General features: G+C 40.0%; 1 protein-coding gene across 3 annotated transcripts in view; it reads right to left on the bottom strand.

Moving 5' to 3' along the window:
- Positions 1-22721, bottom strand: part of LOC103031622 (metabotropic glutamate receptor 7) — a 285237-nt gene that overhangs the window by 41198 nt on the left and 221318 nt on the right. For all 3 annotated transcript variants that reach the window (XM_022682217.2, XM_022682219.2, XM_015606383.3), the window contains exon 8: positions 6301-7236. In XM_022682217.2, coding sequence (XP_022537938.2) covers positions 6301-7236 — 936 coding nt within the window. The remainder of the gene's footprint in view (positions 1-6300; positions 7237-22721) is intronic.

Below are 22721 nucleotides of genomic sequence, written 5' to 3' on the forward strand. Positions count from 1 at the left end.
ATTTACAGAAACAATTGTAGTGGTTATTAAATAATCTGTAATAATTGCTAAATGATTTGTAGTATTACTAAAAAACATTTAGTTACTAAATAATTTGTATTATTTACAAAATATTTAGGCAAAGTTTTTAGGCAAAATCTTCCAGCATAGCAACCACTCTTTACATTTTTCAACATTATTAGCATGCTTTTCCAAGCCAACTTAAGGTGCATTTACAAACTGAAGAAGAAAGAGAAGTAATATATAGATGCACATAAAAGTCAACAATAACACAAATAAAAATAAAAATAAAGTAAAACAAAGATAAATTGAGGACAGGAGCAAACCAGGCTACTTGTGCAACCCTGAATTTGTCAGAATCAGAAATCATAAAAAAGCGATCGGAAAAAGATTTGTTTCGAACTGTTTTTTAAGAGAAGAGGAGTGTAAATGCAGTAAAACTGCAGTGTTCAGATTCAGAGCACCTGCAGACTCGCACCATGCCACAGTGGTGTTGTGTAGAACCATGCAGTCCTATAATAACACCAGTGCTGCTTTTAGTGCCTGCTCTGGTTCAGTAAAGCAATAACCAGCAGCGGTAATGAGTGGCCATGTGTTAGAGTGATTACAGTGGTGAAATCACGACGCTGCACAGCCTCTCGCAGCTTATTGCATTTACAAAAACGGCGCAAAATATAATAACATGATAAATTAAAGCCATGTTCAGTAAACAAACGTCCTAGCTTTTGCACATAATTACAGATAGATATACTCAGCTAGCACAACACCAGGGGATGCAACAATAATATCATGGACATGTCTTACTGTCTGCAGCTGCATAATCTACTACACAAGGTTGTGGGTTCAATGCCCATACCCATGTGCGATGTGTGATTACCAGACTATAAAATGAAGTGCTTTCTTTTTTCTGTTGATATACAAAGTAGTTGCAAAATCATCCTATTGTAGGCCACCACTGTTGAATGTATGACAGGGTTGTGGGTTCATGACCCACATCTATTTAGACCTATATTGCTGTCTTCAGTTACATTGTTGTAAAATAACCGTAAAGCCAAATGTAAAGGTGACACTTATCTTTTGGGATGAGTACCCCCTCTAGAAAACACTCTGCACTGGGGATCGAAACCGTAGGACTCTTTACGCCAACACTCAGTATTGGGCATCGAGACCTTAGGACTCTTTAAGCCAACACAGCATTGAGCACCGAGACCTTACTATTCTTCAAGCCAACACTCGGCATTAGGGATTAAGACCTTCCTTAGTCCCCATTAAGCCAACACTCTACATTGGGGATCAAGACCTTTCTTAGTACCCTTCAAGCCAATACTCTACATTGAGGATCAAGACCTTCCTTAGTCCCCGTTAAGCCAACATTCAGCATTGGGTATCAAGACCTTCCTTAGTAGCCTTCAAGCCAACACTCGGCGTTGGGCATTGGGACCTTCCTTAGTACCCTTTAAGCCAACACTCTGCATTGGGGATCAAGACCTTCCTTAGTAGCCTTCAAGCCAACACTCTACATTGGGGATCAAGACCTTCCTTAGTACCCTTCAAGCCAACACTCTGCATTGGGCATCGAGACCTTATGACTCTTTAAGCCAACACTCGGCATTGGGGATCGAGACCTTCCTTAGTCCCCATTAAGCCAACATTCGGCACTGGGTATCGAGACCTTAGAACCATTCAAGACAACATTCGGCACTAGAGATCGAGACCTTTCTTACTACCCTTCAAGCCAACACTTGGGACTGGAGATTGAGACCTTAGTACCCTTCCAGCCAACACTCTACATTGGGGATCGAGACCTTAGTACCTTTCAAGCCAACACTCTACATTGGGGATCAAGACCTTCCTTAGTACCCTTCAAGCCAACACTCTGCATTGGGATTGAGACCTTCCTTTAGTACCTTTCAAGCCATTAGTCAGCATTAGGAACCAAGACCTTAGCTGTACAGTGGAAATGTTGTATGGACCCCCCCATTCAAATGACTGTACTCCCCATTGTATCCTTCCACAGCCGTAACGTCTTCTTCTTAATTGTTTAATTACTGTTTTTTTTGTTGGATGAACTGCAAACACCAGGCAATCAGTCAGCAATGAAAGTGCACAGCGCAAACAAACTGACAGCACATAACAGAGAGAAAGAAAGTAATTTGGAACCTCTGTCACTTTTAAATCATGATACCCCTGCCAACACGTAGACCGCTAACCGTGACTAAAACAACTGCTTGCCTTTTTACGGACGACTGCTTTCATTTAAGTGCAGAAAAAGAAGCAGCAATTACTGCTTATGATAGCTGCTGGACTGGATTGGCTTGGTGTTTTTGATCGTTTTTGTTTTACCACAGGAAGGAATGTGGGCTAGGTGGGTTCCAGGTGGGCGTGGGCTCTGAGTAAGTTTGTATGTGTGTTGTTAGTGGGCTAAAATCTCAATACCCAATGGAAAGGGTTGGCTAGACAGGTAGAAAGGCTACCGTTTCCAGTGCTGAGGAACATTTTGCTTTGCGATATTGTAATTGTAGTTGGAATATGGCTATAGACATATATGGGTATTGATCCCACAACCATATGAAAAGGTCAGATATCTGTTTATGGCAAAGTATAAGAGTTTACAAGTATACAAGTATTTTAATAAACATGAGGAAGCCCTTTTTTTTGTAGTCCAAACAACTTACGCATGTGTCTCTCCTATTGGTGGAAATGTGGTCTAATTGCGTTTGAACCCAATTGTGTAAGTGTAATTCCTGGTATCAAATTGGGCTTTCCAAATGAAACCCATCAATACAGCCAATTGAATTTCTTATGTGGGGCCAACCAGTTTGGAGCCAACATGGAACCAATGGACAAAAAGTTCTAGCTCCTAGTTGTTCTACCCATACAGACCTCATATGGACATATTATCTGGGCTATTCTGTTTAATATAATTGAATATAGAGACATTTGATCATCATTTTAACTATATATCAAGAAATAAAGATAATATGACTAAACTTATGAACAAATTAATGCTTTTTTCAAATAGTATCATCTACACATCGCCTTGCCTTGAGCATGTTGGCCAGTGTTCAACCTCACGAAAGTCACATGAAAGCACCACACAACTTATACAGGTGTGAAGGTACTGTACATACTGCAATCCTATGTCTTTGGCATATCAGTGCACTGTATAATAACTCCAAATATTAATTTGATATTTCAAATTAAGATCTTTATTAACTTAACAGAACATATTAGAACATATCCTCTTTTTTTAACAAATTATAAAGAAAATGTATACAGACTATAAAAAAAAACATGTTTATGCTCTATTCTTACCAGTTTTAGTCTCTTTCAAAGCGAGCCATTCAAGGGCTCGGTCACTTTTATGCAAATAAGCTGTTGCTGAATGTTTTTTTTTTCTTTACAACAGGTTAGTGTTAGCATGTCCTAAATGACAAAACACGAACAAGCTAGTTCATGCTTATTTTCCAGTCTGATGGTAGATATAGATCCCACCCTCAGACGAAGTCTGCTGGATAATTCTTCTGTGTACTGTATTGTTTGAGGTTCTCAACCAGCAGAACCAACCAAAATTGATTTTTTTCTTCAACGGATCTAGTGGGCAGGGCTCTGGTGGTGGTTGATGAGTGAGGGGTGGAGCCAAGGTGTTTCTATACAGGTTTCCTTATTGGGATGTAACAACAAGGGAGCATCCAAACGGCTCAAGGTAGCAAATAATTCCTGACACCTCACACATCCTTTTTCAGCTGATTCACTCTTTCTGAAAACGTCTAGAAATATAAAAGCACGAAAAGGTTTTCATGGTCGCCGCAGGTTTTTTTTTGTATGACTGTCGTATGAGTCCAGCGAGGGTTAAATTCGGTGTTTATCGTATTTGACACACTCTGTGCCCTTGCTATGTGAATCTAGCGAGTGTAAGTCATTATTTTCCTGTTGTTGAGACATGGCTAGCCTTGGTAACTCAAAAAAAAAAAAAAAACTGTGTCTGACTCACCCTCACACACACACACACACACACACACACACACACACACACACACACACACTCGCTCTTTACAGCCCCTGCAGCCACGGCTGTGTGTGAAAGCAGCTTAGCGTCATTTGTATTCAGCCCCATGCAGGCCAGGTAAGGAATGACAACCAGCGCAGGCCGGGGTGTCACAATTCCACTCAGCTGCGGCGACTCGCTGACGTCACGCCTCCATCACACACACACACACACACACACACACACACACACACACACACACACACATAACACACACACACGTTCTCAGCAATAGATGAGCCTGCTTCTGTCTAATGAGCCTGGGCCTTGTCTCCCCGGACTGTTTATCATCTTTAGCTCCTCTGGCTTGACGCTAAAGCTAAAGCTAAAGCTAATAGCGCTAGTGAATATCTGACATTCTCCATCAGAGTCCAGATCTGCCCTCCAAATGTTTTTGATCGACACAATGCAGCTCTTATTTCTGTTTGTGCTAGGCAAGGCACGTCACGATGCGTCATGATGCATCATGATGCATCATAATGAGTCATGATGAGTCATGATGGTCATTGCTATTTTACACCCCATCAAAAAAGTCTTTTTTTACACCTTCCACCTTCCACTTGTTTAAATAGCAACAGGGCTTCTAAATCTACAGTATATATATGCTGATTGATGGTTTGTGTTCAGGTACATTTCTGGTGTACTGCTGCTTTCTTGGCAGCGGAAAACACAGGTGCACCGCTGACTGATTTAAACCCTGACAACAGTCAGCAGTCAGACTTTTATCAAAGTTTCTGAGGGTGGTAACTCATCTAATGAACTTGATCTTGCGCAACTACCTTTCCTGGCGCAGTCCGGATGAGTGCCAGTTTCATCATTATAACCTTATGGATACTTTCTTGACTTTCAATGCTAAACAAAAACATGTAAATAGCAGTTAAATCATAGCAATGGCTAGTTAAAAAAAAAATTATGAACTGTAAAACTATATAAATACAGTTTATAGTCACCTATATGACCATAACTTTTTAGCAGTAAAGAAAAAAAAAAGATAATTGAAACCTATAACACTTATTCTTGAAAATGTTTTATGGGGTGGTCTGAACAAATACTGCCTGAAAAGGTCCAAATTATTATGAGGAATAATAGTTCATTTAAAACGATTTAATTTATGATTTGTTTTTACTTTTTTTGCATCAAATAATTAAAAGTAACTCTGTAACTTTTACTCAAAGTACATTTTAAATTGAGTATTTTTTCTTCTCTCAGTCACACTCTCTAAAATCAGTTCTTCTCTGTTCTTTTTTATGCAATTGCTTTTTTTCAGTCGAGCTATTCAGATGAGAACAAACAGACCCATCCCTCCAGTATGCAGATAACGAGCGAATGTCCTCGTGGTAATGAAATGGAAAAGGCTATGTGGGGTGAAGGGAGTGGGAGGGGTTGTTAAAAGGGGTGCAGCTTCTGCTTTTTTAACCGAGCCACTAATACCAGAGTGCCCTTCCAGTCTAAGAGAACGCCACCCCTTTTCCCACAGCCAAAAATAATTTTTCATTTGATTCGAAAAGGATGAAAAATGGATGAGCGTTTAGAGGTGGAGGAGCCAGGAGTGTGGATTGCCTACAGCTAGCAAACAGGTATTACAAAACAGAGCCATTACAGGAACATCAGCCTGCAAATGGATTTGAAATGGAGCTGAAAGTGATACATATGCAAGGTTACTTGCCTAAGAGGGAATTATATGTACAGGGGAATATTCACACGCCAAAACAGGCCGAGCAGAAAAGGTTCTGGAGGTTTTATTAAGAACTATATACACTTATAATCTAAAAAAAATAGCATGGCATCCGACCATTTGCGTCTCACCACTATTAGAAGCACACTCCTCAGCTCATTCTGCTCACTCTAAACCCATACATCACCGAGTGCCCCTCTCATTTTTTTAGCCTTTTTCAAATTTGAGCTGAGGGTGGAGTCTCTTTTTGTAGGTTAAATCCACTATACTTTAAACATTACGTTGTGTATAGACCACAATTTATAGTCTTATTAAAGAACCAGTAAACCCTTCTGTTGACGTCCAACCATCCGCCTCTCAATCAGCTCTCCCTCCTGCCACGCCCCTAAACCCATACATCACCAACTGGGTTGCAGCCTTTGACAGGTGGTACAGTTAAAGCAAAGCTTCTATTTCATTCGAACCTTCCACCCAAATCGACAAGTAGAAGACTCCCACCTACTATATTTCAAATACTATACAAATCTACAAGCTCAAATATTCAGCCATTTCCGTACAACATTTGCGTAATTTTTACCTTTTCTGCAGACTGCGCCGTTCCGAAGAATATAGGAATGAACGCCAGCCATACGATGCAGGTGGTGTACATGGTGAAGCCAATGGGCTTGGCTTCGTTGAAGTTCTCGGGAACTCCTCGCGTCTTGATAGCGTAAACCGTACATGTCACCATCAGGAGAATACTGTATCCCAGCGAACAAATGATCTGTAGGTCCGTGATGTCACACTTCAGCACCCCTCTGGCCTTGTCCGGGTTAATGGTCTTCTGCTCATCGTAGTCGATGATGGTGTTGGGCGGGTCCACGCCGAACCATATGAAGACCCCTAGAAGCTGCATGGAAATAAGGCTTGACGTTATGGCTAGCTGCGAGGTGGGGCTGATCAGTCTGGGCGGAGTCACCGACTTCTTGCCCTCCTCGAAAATCCGATAAATGCGGTTCGTCTTGGTCAGCAGGGCGGCGTAGCTGATGCACATGCCCAGTCCCAGGAAGATGCGCCTGAAGGAGCACACCGCCACGTCCGGCTTGGCGATCATGACGAAGGTGATGATGTAGCAGAGGAAGATCCCGGTCAGCAGGACGTAGCTGAGCTCCCGCCCCGAGGCTCGGACGATGGGCGTGTCGTTGTAGCGTACGAAGGTGGCCATGACGAAGATGGTGGCGATGATGCCCAGCATGGCCAGGAAGACGGGGATGACGGCCCAGGGCGAGTGCCACTCCAGCTTGACGATGGGGATGGGCTGGCAGCCCGTGCGGTTGAGGTTGGGTCGCATGTTGTAAGCGCAGAGCTTGCAGGTGGTCTCGTCATACTGGTACTGGTACCCATCGCAGGGCTCGCAGTGCCAGCAGCAGGGCATACCCTTCACCGTCTTCTTCCTCTGCCCCGTCTTACAGGGCTGACTGCAGACCGAGCCGGGGATTTCAACCTCACCGTTCGGCCACTGCATCTCGTCAATCTGAAGAAGAAAAATAAAAGAAAAAAGCAGGCGATTGATTTGATTGGTTCTGAAGTTGCAAGCAAGCAAGCTAAATTCCTTAACCCAGATTCTTACAGAAACTCAAAAAAGCAGGACTTTCGCATGGCAAAATATTTCAAAATGAAAAGAGCACTTCAATTTCCGAATCTTTATTTCTCTGATTTTGCTATTTATAGGTTTATGTTTCAGTAAAATGAACATTGTTGTTTTATTCTATAAACTACAGACAACATTTCTCCCAAATTCCAAAAACATATATGGTCATTAAGAGCATTTTATTTGCAGAAAATGAGAAATATCTCAAAAGAGCTTTTATACCTTAAATAATGCAATGAAAACGAGTTTATATTCTTATTAAAGTTTTAAGAGTTCAGATATTAATATTTGGTGGAATAACCCTGCATCATGTTCTCCTCCACCAGTCTTACACAATGACATATCTGGGCAAAAATAATTGAATCAAATTTTTAAATAAAAAAAAATTATATTATTTGATGCAAATATGTCAAAAATGTGATATATTGCATTATATATTACAGTACATTATTTTATAAAGGCAGAGAAAACAACTAATGATCAAATAATACTTTTTAAATTAAAAAAAAATATATATATATATATATGATATTTATATACATAAATTTAATAAGAGAAATTATAACAAGCTACTACTATTATGATTGTTTTTAATTTTTTAATTAGATGATAGCAAGGTATGTAATACAAAAAATAATATATTGTAACAATAATCTACAATTATTCATACTTTATTATGAGAATTTAATAGATAATTGTATAGTAGCAGATTTGCATTAATATTTTATCACTATCTAACTATTAAAACAGTCCAAATACAAAAAAACGACAATAATACAATTTTGACTTTGGCCAATTTTATTAACCAGTAATAATACAGTGACTATAGAGTATCAGAAGCTCCGAACATTTACAGACTTTGATGAATCACAGTCGCTGGATCAATAGCTGAATCAATATTAAGCATGTGTGCAGGCAGCTGGAACAGAGGCAGGGCAGTGGTAATTAAGGTTTTAGAAGGCCGCTATTAGCCGGGGCCATTGTCACACAGTGTTTGTTATGGGCGCTGGCAATCCGCGGCTTTTTTCAGCCTCTGCTTGGCAACCGTGTGAATGGTGGAGTGACACCTGGAGAGGCCCGAAAAGAAAAGCCACATCAAATGGGCTGACACACTCAGTGGGGCTGCCTGATTGGACACGGCCAGGCATTCCAGCGAGAGAACAAAAGAGAAAACTCTCAGCGCACTCTTCTAATCTAGCCTCAGACACCCATCTGCGCCGCCGAGAGACGGAAAAACACACCGGAGACGGAGTACATCTCCCTCGTTTTTTCCCCGAAATCTGCTGGATCTTTCTTGTCGTAAGGTCCTCTTTGTGCAGAAACGTCCTTTATATTTTCTCTCCATTCCCTCTGTGCTCCCTCTCTCCCTGCGGACGCTCACTCCCACTCAGCCTGTCCTCACAACCATGGAAAGCTCATTAGGCACACTCGCATGCATGCACACATTCAACCGCAACTGCAACTGCAACTGCAACTGCAACTGCAGCGGCTACAAAATGCTCAGAATGATCCAAATGCATCCCAAACATCTACAAGTATATGAAGAACCTGAAGGATATTCACTTGATCTCTTGATCTAAAGGTTATTTTCCATTTAAAATTTAAAGTGCTTAATCTAAGGCATCACCCAAAGATCCGTGCAAAAGTGGACCATGCAACATGACAGTAACACAAAACATTGCACAAAATCCCAGCTTATCAAATTTTGGAAGTTAAAGAAACATACAAATTGAATATTTCCTAATATAACTGACTGGCCATATGACTGGCCAAAGCAAATTTCTGCCTAATCAGTCCAATGCGTGCCAGCTGGGACAGCCCGCCTCCTCACGGCACACTTGTCACTGGTTCAACAGTTTCCCTTCTTCCATTTAAGGTAGGAGAAGAATCTTACATCCCAAAGGCCTGAAGGATATTCACTTGATCTTTTGATCTAAAGGTTCTTTTCCAATTTAAAGTGCTTAATCTAAGGGCAAAAGTGGACCATGCAACATGACAATAACCCCAAACATTCCACTAATTCTCAGCTTATCAAATTTTGGAAGTTAAAGAAATGTACAAATTTAATATTTCTTAATATAATTGACTGGCCATATGACTGGTCAAAGCAAATTTCTGCCTAATCAGTCCAATGCGTGCCAGCTGGGACAGCCTCCTCCTCACGGCACACCTGTCACTGGTTCAACAGTTTCCCTTCTTCCATTTAAGGTAGATGAAGTATCTAACGTCACAAAGACCTGAGGGATATTAACTTAATCTCTTGATCTACCATAAAGGTTCTTTCCCAATTTAAAGCGGGTAATATAAGGCATCAACCAAAGATTTGTGCAAAAGTGGACCATGCAACATGACAGTAACCCAACACATTCCACTAAATCGCAGCTTATTAAATTTTGGAAGTTAAATAAACTTACAAATTTAATATTTAAGAATATAATTGTCTGGCCATGTGACTGGTCAAAGCAAGTTTCTGGGGAAAAGAAGTAGTGAAAAATAAAATATATATTTTCCAATAATATTAAAACGTTAGGAGATGACACAACATTAGGAGATAACATGTCCAAATATTTACGATAAAGCAAACGAGGACCATGCAACATGACAATACCCCGAAACACTCAACTAAGTCCCAAATTTTGCAAGTTAAAGGAACATTTACACTAATATTTAATATTTAAATTGACTGGCCATGTGACGGATGATTTCTGAAGAAAAATATGCAAAAATGAAGGACCTATTGGGGCAAATAATTATATGAAATAATATTATACATTGCATAAAATATAAGTATGACCCAAATATGTCAAAAATGTTATATATTAAATTGCATATTACAATATAAACAGACAAAAATAATGAGCATATGCCCCCCCCCCTTAACAAGTGCCACTAAATCAGGTAATCATATATATTTTGCCAACTCTGATTTCCAGACCTGTAAAAGTTCTCAAAAAAAGCTCAACAGTGAACCGATCACCCCCACACAGTCGGTCCAACCCCCCGCAGGTTGTGTCGTCTTTTTTACATAAGCTTGAGCAGCCCGGGGCTTGTTTCACAAACTGCAAGACTGAGTTGAGCGCTTCAAAAGATGAAAACAACACACTCAGTCATACTATCATCAGCTTGTCCCGCCAAAAGCGGCAGTCTGGAACCGAATCAATTATTTACCTTCATCAGCAGATATCTATGTATCTGACACAACACAGACTGTCGCCCTCTGCATTATTAACAGGCTTTGTCTCAGATGATGTCACAGTCGAGATCCACATTTGACTGGGACTCTCGCAGTCGTTCTGGGGCACGAAAGATAGAAAACTCAAGAAAGCAAATGAGGATAACTTTAGTCTGATTTAGACAGTGACAATAGACAAAAATAGCCATAAAATAATCAAAAGCCTTAGACTAGACTAGAGTTCAAATCAAATAACAAGTATTTAGACTAAGAGTCTAAGTAAAACATGCAAGTGAAATTATAAGCCTTAAGGCCAGTGTTCGTGTAAAGTCAAAAGCTTTTAGGCTATAGTCCAATTCAGGTCAATATCCTGTAGGTTGGAGTCAAAGTCAAGAGCCTTTAAGTTATAGTCCATGCCAGGTCAAGATTCTTTAGGCTAGAATCCAAGCCAAAAGCCTTCAGGCTAGAATCCAAGTCAGCTAACAAGTATTTAGACTAGAATCTAAGTAAAACATCCAAGTGAAATAATAAGTCTTTGGGCCAGTGTCCTTGTAAAGCCAAAAGCTTTTAGGCTATAGTCCAATTCAGGTCAATATCCTGTAGGTTGGAGTCAAAGTCAAGAGTCTTCAAGCTATAATCCATGCCAGATCAAGGCTCCTTTAGGCTAGATTCCAAATCATAAACCTTCAAGGATATTATCTGTTTCAGATCAGGAGCCTTCAGGTTAGAGTCCAAGTCAAGATCCTTCAAGCTATAGTCCAAATCAAGAGCCTTTAGGCTAGAGTCCAAACCAAGAGCCTTCAGGCTATAGTCCAAGTCAAGATCCTCCAGGCTCTTATCAGGGTCAGGTCAAGATCCTTTAGGCTAGAGTCCAAGCCAATAGGCTTTAGGCTATTATCCATGTCAGGTCAAGATCAAGGCTGGAGTTAAGAGCCTTCAGGCTAGAGTCCAAGTCAAATTATTCAGGCTGTAGTCCAAATCAAGAGCCTTCAGGCTATTATCCACGTCAGGTCAAGATCCTTTAGGCTAGAGTCTGAGTCAGGAACCTTCAGGCTAAAATCCAAATCAAGAGCCTTCAAGCTAGAGTCAAAGTCAAGAGCCTTTAGGCTTGAGTGCAAATTAAGGGCCTTCAGACTAGAGTCCAACCCAAGATTCTCCAGGTTTGAGTCCAAGTCATGATCCTTCAGGCTAGGGTCCGAATCAAGAGCCTCCAGGCTATTATCCATGTCAGGCCAATATCCTCCAGGCTAGAGTCCAAGTCCTAATCCTTCAGGTTAGAGTCTAAGTCATTATCTTTCAGGCTGGAGTCCAAGTCAAGAGTCTTCAGGCTCTTATCCATGCAAGGTCAAGATCATTTTGGCTATAGTCAAAGTCAAGAGCCTACAGGCTAGAGTTCAAGTCAGGATCCTTCAGGCTATTATCCATGTCAGGTCAAAATCTTTAAGGCTATAATCCAAATCAAGAGCCTTCAGGTTAGAGTCCAAGTCATGATCTTTCAGGCTGGAGGCTAAAATAAAAGATCCTTTAGGCTAGAGTCCAGGTCAAGAGCCTTTAGGCTAGAATCCAAGCCAAGAGCCTTTAGGCTATAGTCCAAATCAAGAGCGTTCAGGCTAGAGTCCAAGTCAAGATCCTACAGATTAGTGTCCAAGTCATGATCTTTCAGGCTGGAGTCCGAGTCGAGAGCCTTCAGGCTATTATCCATATCAGGTCAATATCCTTTAGGCTATTATCTGTTTATTCCCTAGACTTTTGACTTGTACTTTCAACATCAGAACTTTTAGACAGCAGTAACTTTAAGGAACAAGGCTATTATCCATGTCAGTTCAGGATCCTTTAGGCTCTAGTCCAAATCAAGAGCCTTCAGGCTAGAGTTCAAGTCAAGTAATGAGTCTTTTTGCCAAGGCTACGTCAACTTACTGTAGCCAAAGTTTTCAACCTACAGTGCTTCCACTGTATTTACAGTTGGGACATGCCATGGTATGGCCAACAAATATTGTGAGAAGAAAAGAAGCTGTGTGCCAAATAAAAAATCTTAAACGATTAAACGCCTAGGTTAAACGCCTATAGAGATGAGTTGCAAGCCAAGTCTTAGGTCTATTTTATGCCACTTAAATGTGACTAGAAATCTATATGCTAACTCAATTGCTCATAGTCTGGTCTAATTCTTTTAAACTAAGCAAGGGATGCAACAATATATCTGTTTAAGCTCTGTTGAAAAACTCAAAAGCTTATGCCTCATTTCATTTCATTTCATTTCATGCAATTCGCAAGACATTCTTAACAAATAGAAGTTTTTGACATCAGAGACAACTTCTGGTTTGATCTGCTTTGCTTTTCTTAATGAAGCGAAAGACTCATCAAAGATTCAACTGATTCAAAATGAAGGGGAAGTTTCGCTACACCTGTTTCTCTGCACCTCTTCCAGATTCCAGTTAAGGTGCAATCTCCTGGCCGAATTGAACTAAAGCAACTGCTGCTGCCAAGTGAACAAACACCACTGAGACCAAAGGACCAGCATGGACTGACTTACCCTGAGTGGCAGGAAGGGTCAGGAGGAAATTGCGAGCTGGGGAGAGTGAGAGACTGCAACAAACTACTGCACTGCAGACACTGGTAGACAAGAAGTCAATTACTCGTCCCTCGGAGAGATTGCCTTGCCTAGAGCAGTGGTGGTCACCAACTGGTGGTTTTGGAGAACCTTAAGACTTTATAACTTAAGACTTTGTTTTCAGTTCCTCTTTTTCAGGTCTTATAACACAGTAATTATATCAGACAGATACATGAGCCATGATCTCTTTTAATCCAGAAGACATACAGCTGCTGAAAAAAAAAAAAATATATATAAAAGGAAGCAGAATTGTTATATTTTCCTGGAACTGATCACGTTTTGGTCAATCTTTTTAACAAGCACCTGCTTTTTTCTTTCTTTTTTTTGACTTATTTTTGAATGTATATACTTTAAATATATTCACACCTAAGACATATTTTCAAAAATGGTTAGACTAGAGTGTTTATGAGTTCAAAAGCATAAGAATATTGATGATTTGAGTTCATTACATGGGTTATTAATTATTACTTTGACAAAATACATGGAGAAAGAGCATCAGGCGGAGTTATTTATTTTTCTTAATAATCAATAATCACACCTCTAGGATACATGTAGATACTAAAAACCTGATACTCAGAGCAGCCTATGCCTTTCAGTATTTTAATCAGGACACACAAAGACTATATAAACGTTTTAGTGTAAATAAACTAAAGGGTTTAGTGCAAAATAACTATTTACTAAAAATGTGCAAGTAAAATAAAAAGAAAAACTATATAAAGTAGTGCGCACAACATACCTAGCTTTAGTTTGAGTAAAGCAGGTAGTTTCATACTTTTTCTGTGGACACTTTTGAGTCTTTATTTACTGATATTATTTGGTTTGAAACATCATATAAATATGTTTGAAGCACTAAAGGTAAATAATATTGGTTGGGGAAGGAGATCTTTTTTTTTTTTTTACTTTTTTAGGTGATTTTCTCTCAATGGGTTTCTTGTAGATTTAGCTTTACCGCACTGGGATGTGATCACTGTTTTTAGACAGAGTAAGCTCCGCCCTTTCTAACCATATATGGATTATGTTTATGCGTGAAGGGATTCCTGAGTAATTAAGCTGAGAACACAAGGTGCGGGTTCTAAGGGTTAAACAACTCAAATAGTCTGGTCAACCAAACAAGTACCGTTTGGCCACTGTTATACTGCAGGTTATACCTACTTTTTGTACCTGTATATGATGTTGTTTCCACTACCCACATTGCCAAACACCATTACTACCAATTTCTAGGCTAAATACTATTTTTTTTAAGTTGGACTCCATTCAAAAGACTATCTCTGGATCAGGGATGCTCTGAACATTTTTTTTAAGCTGGTTGCACTGTACAAATGTCCATTTCCACATTTAACTGTTGCACTGTGAACAATTGGGAAAATTGGCATGGTGAGCTGCTACCTCAACACCCAGTGGAACAATAGTACTTTTTATGGTTTATGGGTACTCCAGTTGCTCAAGGGCACCTCAACCATGAAAACTGATGGAGGAAGAATCACTGTTACTGTGGATAAGACAATGAGTCTTTAAAAAAACTGATTATCAGAACACAAAAGCTGCATTAGAGGAAAGGACTTGAATTCACCAGTAGTTAAACATTTTATAAAGATAAATCATAATTTTCAAGACCTTGGATGTGTTGGCATTGAAACAATTCATTAGAACATTTAGTAGAAGAGGTGGAGATGTTAAAAATAAGATTTTAAACAGGGGAAGCTTTTTGGATTCGTACTTTGGGTACCACGTCAGCAAGTGAGATAATAATGTTGTTTTTATTGCCGGTTGGGGCTTGGGAGGGTCATGTGTCGTGCCATATTAGTAGTATTTGAGGTCACGTGTTTTTATTGAACGTAAAGGGCGTTAAGGATGGCATGAGCTAAAATATCTCCATCTTGAAATAAAAGGATTTAAGAAGCTACACTCTTGCTTTTTATTTAATTTATTGAGAGCAGGCTTTCATGTTCCATGAAGAGCAATGCCACTGTTGGAAACCTTGATTCTTCAAGGTCTTCAACCATCTCTGGCCCATGGATTTTAAAGCTTCCACATTTAACTGTGGCACTGCGAACAACTGTGAATTCATCCCTATATTGGCATGGTGGGCTGCTACCTCAACACCCAGTGGAGCAGTAGGGTTTATGGGTACTCCAGTTGCTCAAGGGCACCTCAGCCATAAAAAAAAAAAAACTGTGGAAGGAAGTAGCACTGTTCCTTTATTCCCCCCTAGGTGTCCTCTAGTGGCTTAAAGCTTCAGATCATCAAAAGGTAGGGGGATCTAAAACAGTGCAGCTCTCCAGGAATCAGGGGATTGAGCTCAATCCTTGGTGATGCTACAGGGATTCATGGGGGAAATCCAAGACCATTTTCGTCTTCTGGCTCCAACCTAGGCAATTGAACTTGAATTGAGCAGGTATACAGGGCTTGGACACTGAAACTGAAACACCTGGATTTAGAGCACAATCATTGATTGTGGTGACGGACAGTTCTGGTGAAAACAGGAGAGTTGAGGTGCACATTGAATTCTGCCGTGATTTGGATACAATCCGGGTTAGCACCCGAACATCCCTTTCAGACAGCTTCCTCTTACAGCGTCCACAGTTAATCCTTTTGGATGTGGTTGGTCCTTCTTGGTGGTATGCTGAGGTTACCCTGGATACTGTGGCTCTTGATGCTGCATCACAAAGACTTGCTGTCTTGGTCACAGATGCGCCAGCAAGACGTGCACCAACAATTTGTCCTCTTTTGAACTCTGCTATGTCACCCACAATGCAATATTTTGAGCAAAAATGTGCTCTTACCCTGCTAGTTGAACCTTCACACTCTTACTGCTCTTACTGGTGCAATGTGCAATTAATGAAGATTGAACACCAGGCTGCTCCAATTTAGCCATGAAACCTTCTACACTAAAATAGATAGTAGATAGATATACAATATGTGTATTAGAGGTGTACCAAATAGGCAAGCAAAAAGGCACATTCCTCCATTCCTCATTCTATCTTTAAGCGTGGGCATCCCTCTTGTTTTCCACACTCTATAGATAGTAGTACAGCATTGTAGATAGTCTTTTTTTCCTGACAGATCCATTTTCTAAAGTCTTCATGCTCCGCTGGCTCTCCTCCCTGTTTCATGCCCTGGATGCCGGAGGTGCCGGCCCAGGGAAGAGAACAGTTACACTGCATTTAGAGCAATGGAAACAGGGGGCAAAGCTCCAGCCTCCGTCATTACGCCTACAGCTTCCCTCTCTTATCAGGGCCGAACAGCCTTTTTTGCTTTTCCGGCCCGTGTATACCGTCAAGCACAATTGCCAATAAATCATCTCTCCGGTCAGACTAGCGTCACAGGTCAGGTAGTGATTTAAATACCATTAACGGCAAGGCTAAGGGGAGACTTCCACGCCGGCATGCTTGGTAATAAAACTCTTCCTACAGAGACGTATTGATGCAACAAGTCTAGTGACCTTTGCATGGCCTCCTGTGGTCAGTGGTATCTAGTACAAGTCTTTGTAAGTGTTTGGGCAGAATATTAATTGGATATATACAGTTAAAGTTGGATTAATTGGATATAAAGAAAAATTTGAATATAATTAAAAAGTTACTTTATTTCAGTAATTCAGTTCAAAATTTTAAACTCATATATTATATAGATGTATTACAAACAGTGATAACAGAAAAATGTTATATTATATATGTCAGTCATGACGCTGTCAGTCTGCCTGGCCTGGATTCGAATTTTCACTCTAAAGACTCCATTTCCCATGATACACCTGCACTTAACTCTTCGGACATGCCGATCACATGATCACATGGCTTATCGGCGTTCCGATTCACCCTCCTACTGATTGTACACACCTGGACTCAGCACTCTGAATAGCACTTACTTTCATTCACTCCTTGCCTGGTATTGAACCTATTTTCTGACAACTTTTATGGAGATGCGGATTTCATTTTCCAGCAGGATTTGGCACACTGCCCACACTTCCAAAAATACCAATTGGTCTCGTATAATATTCTTAATTAATAATGCCTTTTTTTTTAATTAGCTGTAGGCCATAATCATCAACAATACAATAAATTAAGCCTTAAAATAGACCAAATTATGTCAAATATATATTTGAAGTGGTATGCAAAACAAAAATTAAAACTAAAAATTAATAGCTCTGTTATGTTGTCCTGATTAGCACCACTAGCTTAGCACATGGCTCTTAAAAACATTCAGAAATCCTACCACACCAAATATATATTATATTATATAACCCATTTATATGTATATACAAAAAAACAATTAAATTAACAATTAAATTAATTAAAACACTTTAGGCTATGTAAAGTTTAACTATTAGAGTTTACGCTTTTAATATGTTTGATTTAGATATGCAGGATTTTGAATTTGTTTTGTATGTGCAAATCTTGCTACTGGTTTGCTTACAACATGTTTAGATCTAAATCTCTGTATCTGCTTTTTGTAACATCTGTTAAAAAATATATTGCGATATAATATATATGTAATATATTTGTATTTTGCTTATGGATGTTTTTGTTTGTTTGTTTGTTTTTTTACAAGTTTTTTGGACTTATTTAATAATTTAATACCATATTAAAATGATAAGACTTTTTTTATACCTTGAGGGTACTTATAGGGTAACCTATCAGCCAAAGGCACATTTTTAAAAATATTTTAAACATTTTTTAAAACAGGCCACTTTTCAACCCACTCACCTTATTAATTCACTGATTTTTTTTTTTTTTTAGATATATTGCAGGCATATCAGAATCGTGCGATACTTGTACTACTTGCACTACTTGTACATACAGTATCATGCACGAGCCCTATCACAAATGACTTCCACCTATACTCACTATAGCTGCAGTTATTTAAAGAGCATTTAACCTGCATACTTATCCTACGTCACACAGCATGCTGAGCAGTTTAGCACTGGCTTCGACACCGGCTCTCGTCACGGCGTAATCAGCAGCGAGCTCCCGAGGACTTACCACAGGAGCCTGTTTTATCTCGTTCCAGCAAAGGCATTACTTCATGTTTCTAACTTTATTTCAACACTGTCAAATAATTGGACTCTAAGTTCGAAGCCAAAGGCCTTTTCAGACAAAAGCAAACCAACCCTTTTCTTAGTGTTATTAACTCGGCACTATCAAGGTTTTTCGCAGCAGCGCTCCGCTGTGTGCCAAGTCTGCAAGCAGTCTCTCTCTCGCTAGTTGCTTGGAAACCAAGAATTAAAGCACTGGCTCTTCTTTTGCTTCATCTCTCTTTTTTTTTTTTTGACTCTTTCCCTCCCTCAACTTGTCCCCTGATCTCTCATACTGCATGCATGAAGGTTTTTTATGTTTTCCTAGCTGAGGAAACCATAAAAACCATGTTGTGGTCAAAAAAGAGCTTAACTCCGACACGAGACACCACGAGACTCTTTACAGCAGAGTGGTTCGGGCCAAGTTGACAGCTTAGCTTTGCATTCCACTAAGTTGCGCTACACGAGCAAGACTTCAGAGCTAATGGGGTTGATGAGGGTTTATTTTGACACTACATCTGGTCATCATTTTAGTGTGGGATTTTAGGTTTCATGGCTAAATTGGAGCAGCCTGGTGATCAATCTTCATTAATTGCACATTGCAGCAGTAAGAGCTGTAAGAGTGTGAAGGTTCAATTAGCAGGGTAAGAGCACAGATCTGCTCTAAATATTGCAATGCACACTATAACATTATGTTATGGGTGACATACCAGAGTTCAAAAGAGGACAAATTGTTGGTGCACGTCTTGCTGGAGCATCTGTGACCAAGACAGCAAGTCTTTGTGATGCAGCATCAAGAGCCACGGTATCCAGGGTAATGTCAGCATACCACCAAGAAGAACCAACAACATCCAACAGGATTAACTGTGGACGCTGTAAGAGGAAGCTGTCTGAAAGGGATGTTCAAAGGGGTGATAACCCGGATTGTATCCAAAAAATACATAAAACCACGGCTGATCAAATCACGGCAGAATTCAATGTGCACCTCAACTCTCCTGTTTCCACCAGAACTGTCCGTCACCACAATAATAATATTATTGTGGTCTAAAACCTGTGGTGTTTCAGTGTCAGTAACGTTAACAGTGCGGCTTTCGTACTTTTGTCCTATAATAATGCTGGGATTGTAATTAAGCTCAGAGTGGAAATCCTAATGAGATTAACGGCAGCAGTGTTGCTATGGATACTGAGCGAGAGCATCTTCCACGATTCCTTCTTTCCTTCTTATCTCCTTGGCCTTGAGTGGAGTTTTTTTTTTTCTTTTTTTCATTGTTAACTCCATACCTCCTCCTCAGCTTACATGGACGTGAAGACCACAAGACAACAGCAGAGAAAAGAAAGAAACCAATAAATAAATAGATGAATAAATATAAAAATCAGAGTACATCTGCTGCCATCCATCGTTGCACCACACAGAGAAAAATGGAGCTCCATTCACGGTTCTGTTATTATCGTTATCTCCCATTATCTCCCGGTTCTCATTTCTTTCCTCAAAAGCTTGTTCGACATCATCCTGATACACTGAAATGGATCCAGATACACCATCCGCCTATATTAGCGCCTACATGCTAATAAGAGACGCAATAAATGTTTGTTCGTTCCAAACCCGCCCTCATCCTCATCCGCCCCCACATTAAACATGAACACAATTATTACAGATTCCCAAAGTGATGGGCATGTTCAGAAGTGTCAAACACAGTAATTGTCACTGGTTTGTCACCCAGCGAGCGTTCGGTCCTCGGCGCTCTCGGTCGTGGCAGCTCTTGTCACAAATTCAATCTGACACTCAGTGTATGCTTGGCTGCTTTTGCATATGATTGTTTGCCACAGTAATTAATTATTCCGCAGGAAAATAAAATACCTCTTTAAAAGATCCCTCAGAGCCCCCTGCCTCCCAACGTACACACTCGGCAAATTACTGTCAAACACAAAGTGACAGAAGAGAGGAAATTAGGCGCTTAGGCAACGAGCCGGGGTGGGTGACGAACGCTTACGTGTCGAATTTTTTCAGAGAAACTTCAGAAACCTCAAAAACCCCATGGAAGTGCACCAATTAAAATGCCTATCAGCTTGATATTAAAGCAAATTAAAGCAGATATTCAAACAATCATTGGTCTCTATCTGTATCGTACACCCTGCGCAAGGCGCATCATGATGCTCATTGCTATCTTAGACCCTGTTGCTGTATGCAGTATCCCAGGTCTACCAGGCTATGGTGTCACAACGTAGTTGCTAGATGATCAGTACAGAATCCCATACTCCATATAGGAATGATTGCAAAGATGTTGCAAGGTGGTTGCTATGGTGTTATTAAGTGCTCACACTATGGTATTCAAGGGGGGTTGCTGTGGTGTTGCTATTATCATAGTAACCCCTGTAAATGGTAATGTCATGGTTGCATAACCAGTGTTGACTAGCAGTTACTACAATGTTTCTAGGCTGTTGCTATGCTGTTGCCCAAAGGGTTAACCCCTGCCACATATACATCTCTAAAAATAAATAAGACACCACTTAAAATGAGTGCTAACTCAGTGCTAACTGGTGAGTTTCTTTGATTTTATCAAATAAAAAAAAAAAATCTGGAATAAAATCAAGAGGAAGATGGATGATCACAAGCCATCAAACCACCAAACTGAACTGCTTGAATTTCTGCACCAGGAGTAAAGCAGCATAAAGTTATCCAAAAGCAGTGTGTAAGACTGGTGGAGGAGGAGAACATGATGCCGAGATGCATGATTAAAAACTGTGATTAAAAACCACCAGGGTTAATTCACCAAATATTGATGGATATGAACTTGTTTTCTTTGCTTTATTATTTGAGGTCTGAAAGCGCTATTTCTCATTTTCTGCAAATAAATGCTCTAAATGATGATATTTTTATTTGGAATTTGGGAGAAAAGTTGTTCTTCACATCTATACAGATTTGTATAGCTGTGGGCCTGGAAATGACCTAGGCTTCTTTTGGGGTTTGTTAATTTAAAAGCCCTCAAGCAGATGAGATGACAGTCGTTTGCAAAAGGCTGCATCTTCTAGGCTTTAAAAGTGAAAGATATTATAGTTTATTATATTATAGAGTTTTGTGGGATGACCCAGCTCTGTTACAGCCAGCTCACCAATTACATATTAAACATATAAAAAAAGGAAAAGCCTGAATATAAATAATTTCTGATTGCCTCTCAGCGTGCTGAAATACTGCGGTAATCTGTAAGAAGTGTGAATTGAACGGAACCTTACCCCAGATGAATGTAATTAGCCCACGAGCTAAAGGCTCTGGTCTCACACTCCAATCAAACTTTTGCCGAGGCTCCGGGGGGAGTGAATAATTGCCCCCTGTTGGAATTAGGGAAACTATCCAATGATAAGCTAATTAAAATAAGCGATGGTTGGCTGCTTTTGTTTTCAAACAATGCACCGTTATGTGTCACGCTTGATGTTCAATTTGTGTAAATACCTTCCATTAATTATCTCAGAATTACATTAGGTTCACTGAGGCCTTTAATGCCGTATGTTAATCTCAGATTACTGAATAACTCCCAGTGCGTAATAGCATCGCTATTGTTATGAACCGTGATCTGAAACAAATCAGGAGACAGGAGATCTAGACCAGGCAGTTTTTGTTCTTTTTGCAGGAGCTAAACTCTGGAGTTTTGGTAGCAGAGGTGGGAACGAGTGGTAAAGTTGATAAAAAAGAAGTCCCAAGTCAATATAATATGCAATACAATACATGTAGGCTACAGCGTGGGTTATGGCATAGGTTACGGGTTGACTGTGGCATAGGCGACAGTGTAGTGTATGCATCTTTGCATAAATTATGCATACGCTACAGTGCAGGCTACAGTATAGGTTTTGTGCAATTTATGATATAGGCAACATAGTGGCCAATGCCATTATGAGCATTTACACTTGTGCATTGGTGTGTCTAGATAGATAAACAGACAGACAGACAGACAGACAGACAGATAGATAGATAGATAGATAGACATCGAGTGTTCTATTTCTTTTATACAACAGTTTTTTTTTCTTACAAAATGAATAATAAAAAAAAACTAAAAATTGATAGTGAGCATTTCTGCCTCTGTTTGCTGGGTGGTGTTGGTTGGTTAGCTAGCTGGCAGGCTAGCTGTGCCTGCTGGACTGTGGTTAGGTTAGCATAGCTTGCTTTAGCTTAGCATTATCTTAGCTTAGCCTAGCCTGGCTGGTGACCGTCCCTGCTATCAGGCTGCGGCCGAGGTGACTGGTGGATACTATAGAAGATGCTAACTGAGGCTAGATAGATAGATAGGATGGTCAGTGGACCAAATATATTTGCGGCAATTTGCATTCTTGCAATGTGTACTTACATTTCTGGGTAGGTGCATATCAGGCGTAGGTTGCAGCATAGGTTAGCATGTAAGCTATGGCACAGCACAGGATAGTGCATAGGTTATAGCATAGGCTAACAACTTAAAGATATGGTCCCTTGACCAATGCACAAGTTAAAAATGCTCACTGAATAACTGAATTCCTGTGCATAAAAGCAACATGGTACCATTATGGTTCTTCATGGACCCAACGGTGATTCTTCAACGGCACGATGTGTACTG

This window comes from Astyanax mexicanus, chromosome 24, assembly GCF_023375975.1.
Source record: "Astyanax mexicanus isolate ESR-SI-001 chromosome 24, AstMex3_surface, whole genome shotgun sequence".
Lineage (NCBI taxonomy): Eukaryota > Metazoa > Chordata > Actinopteri > Characiformes > Acestrorhamphidae > Astyanax > Astyanax mexicanus.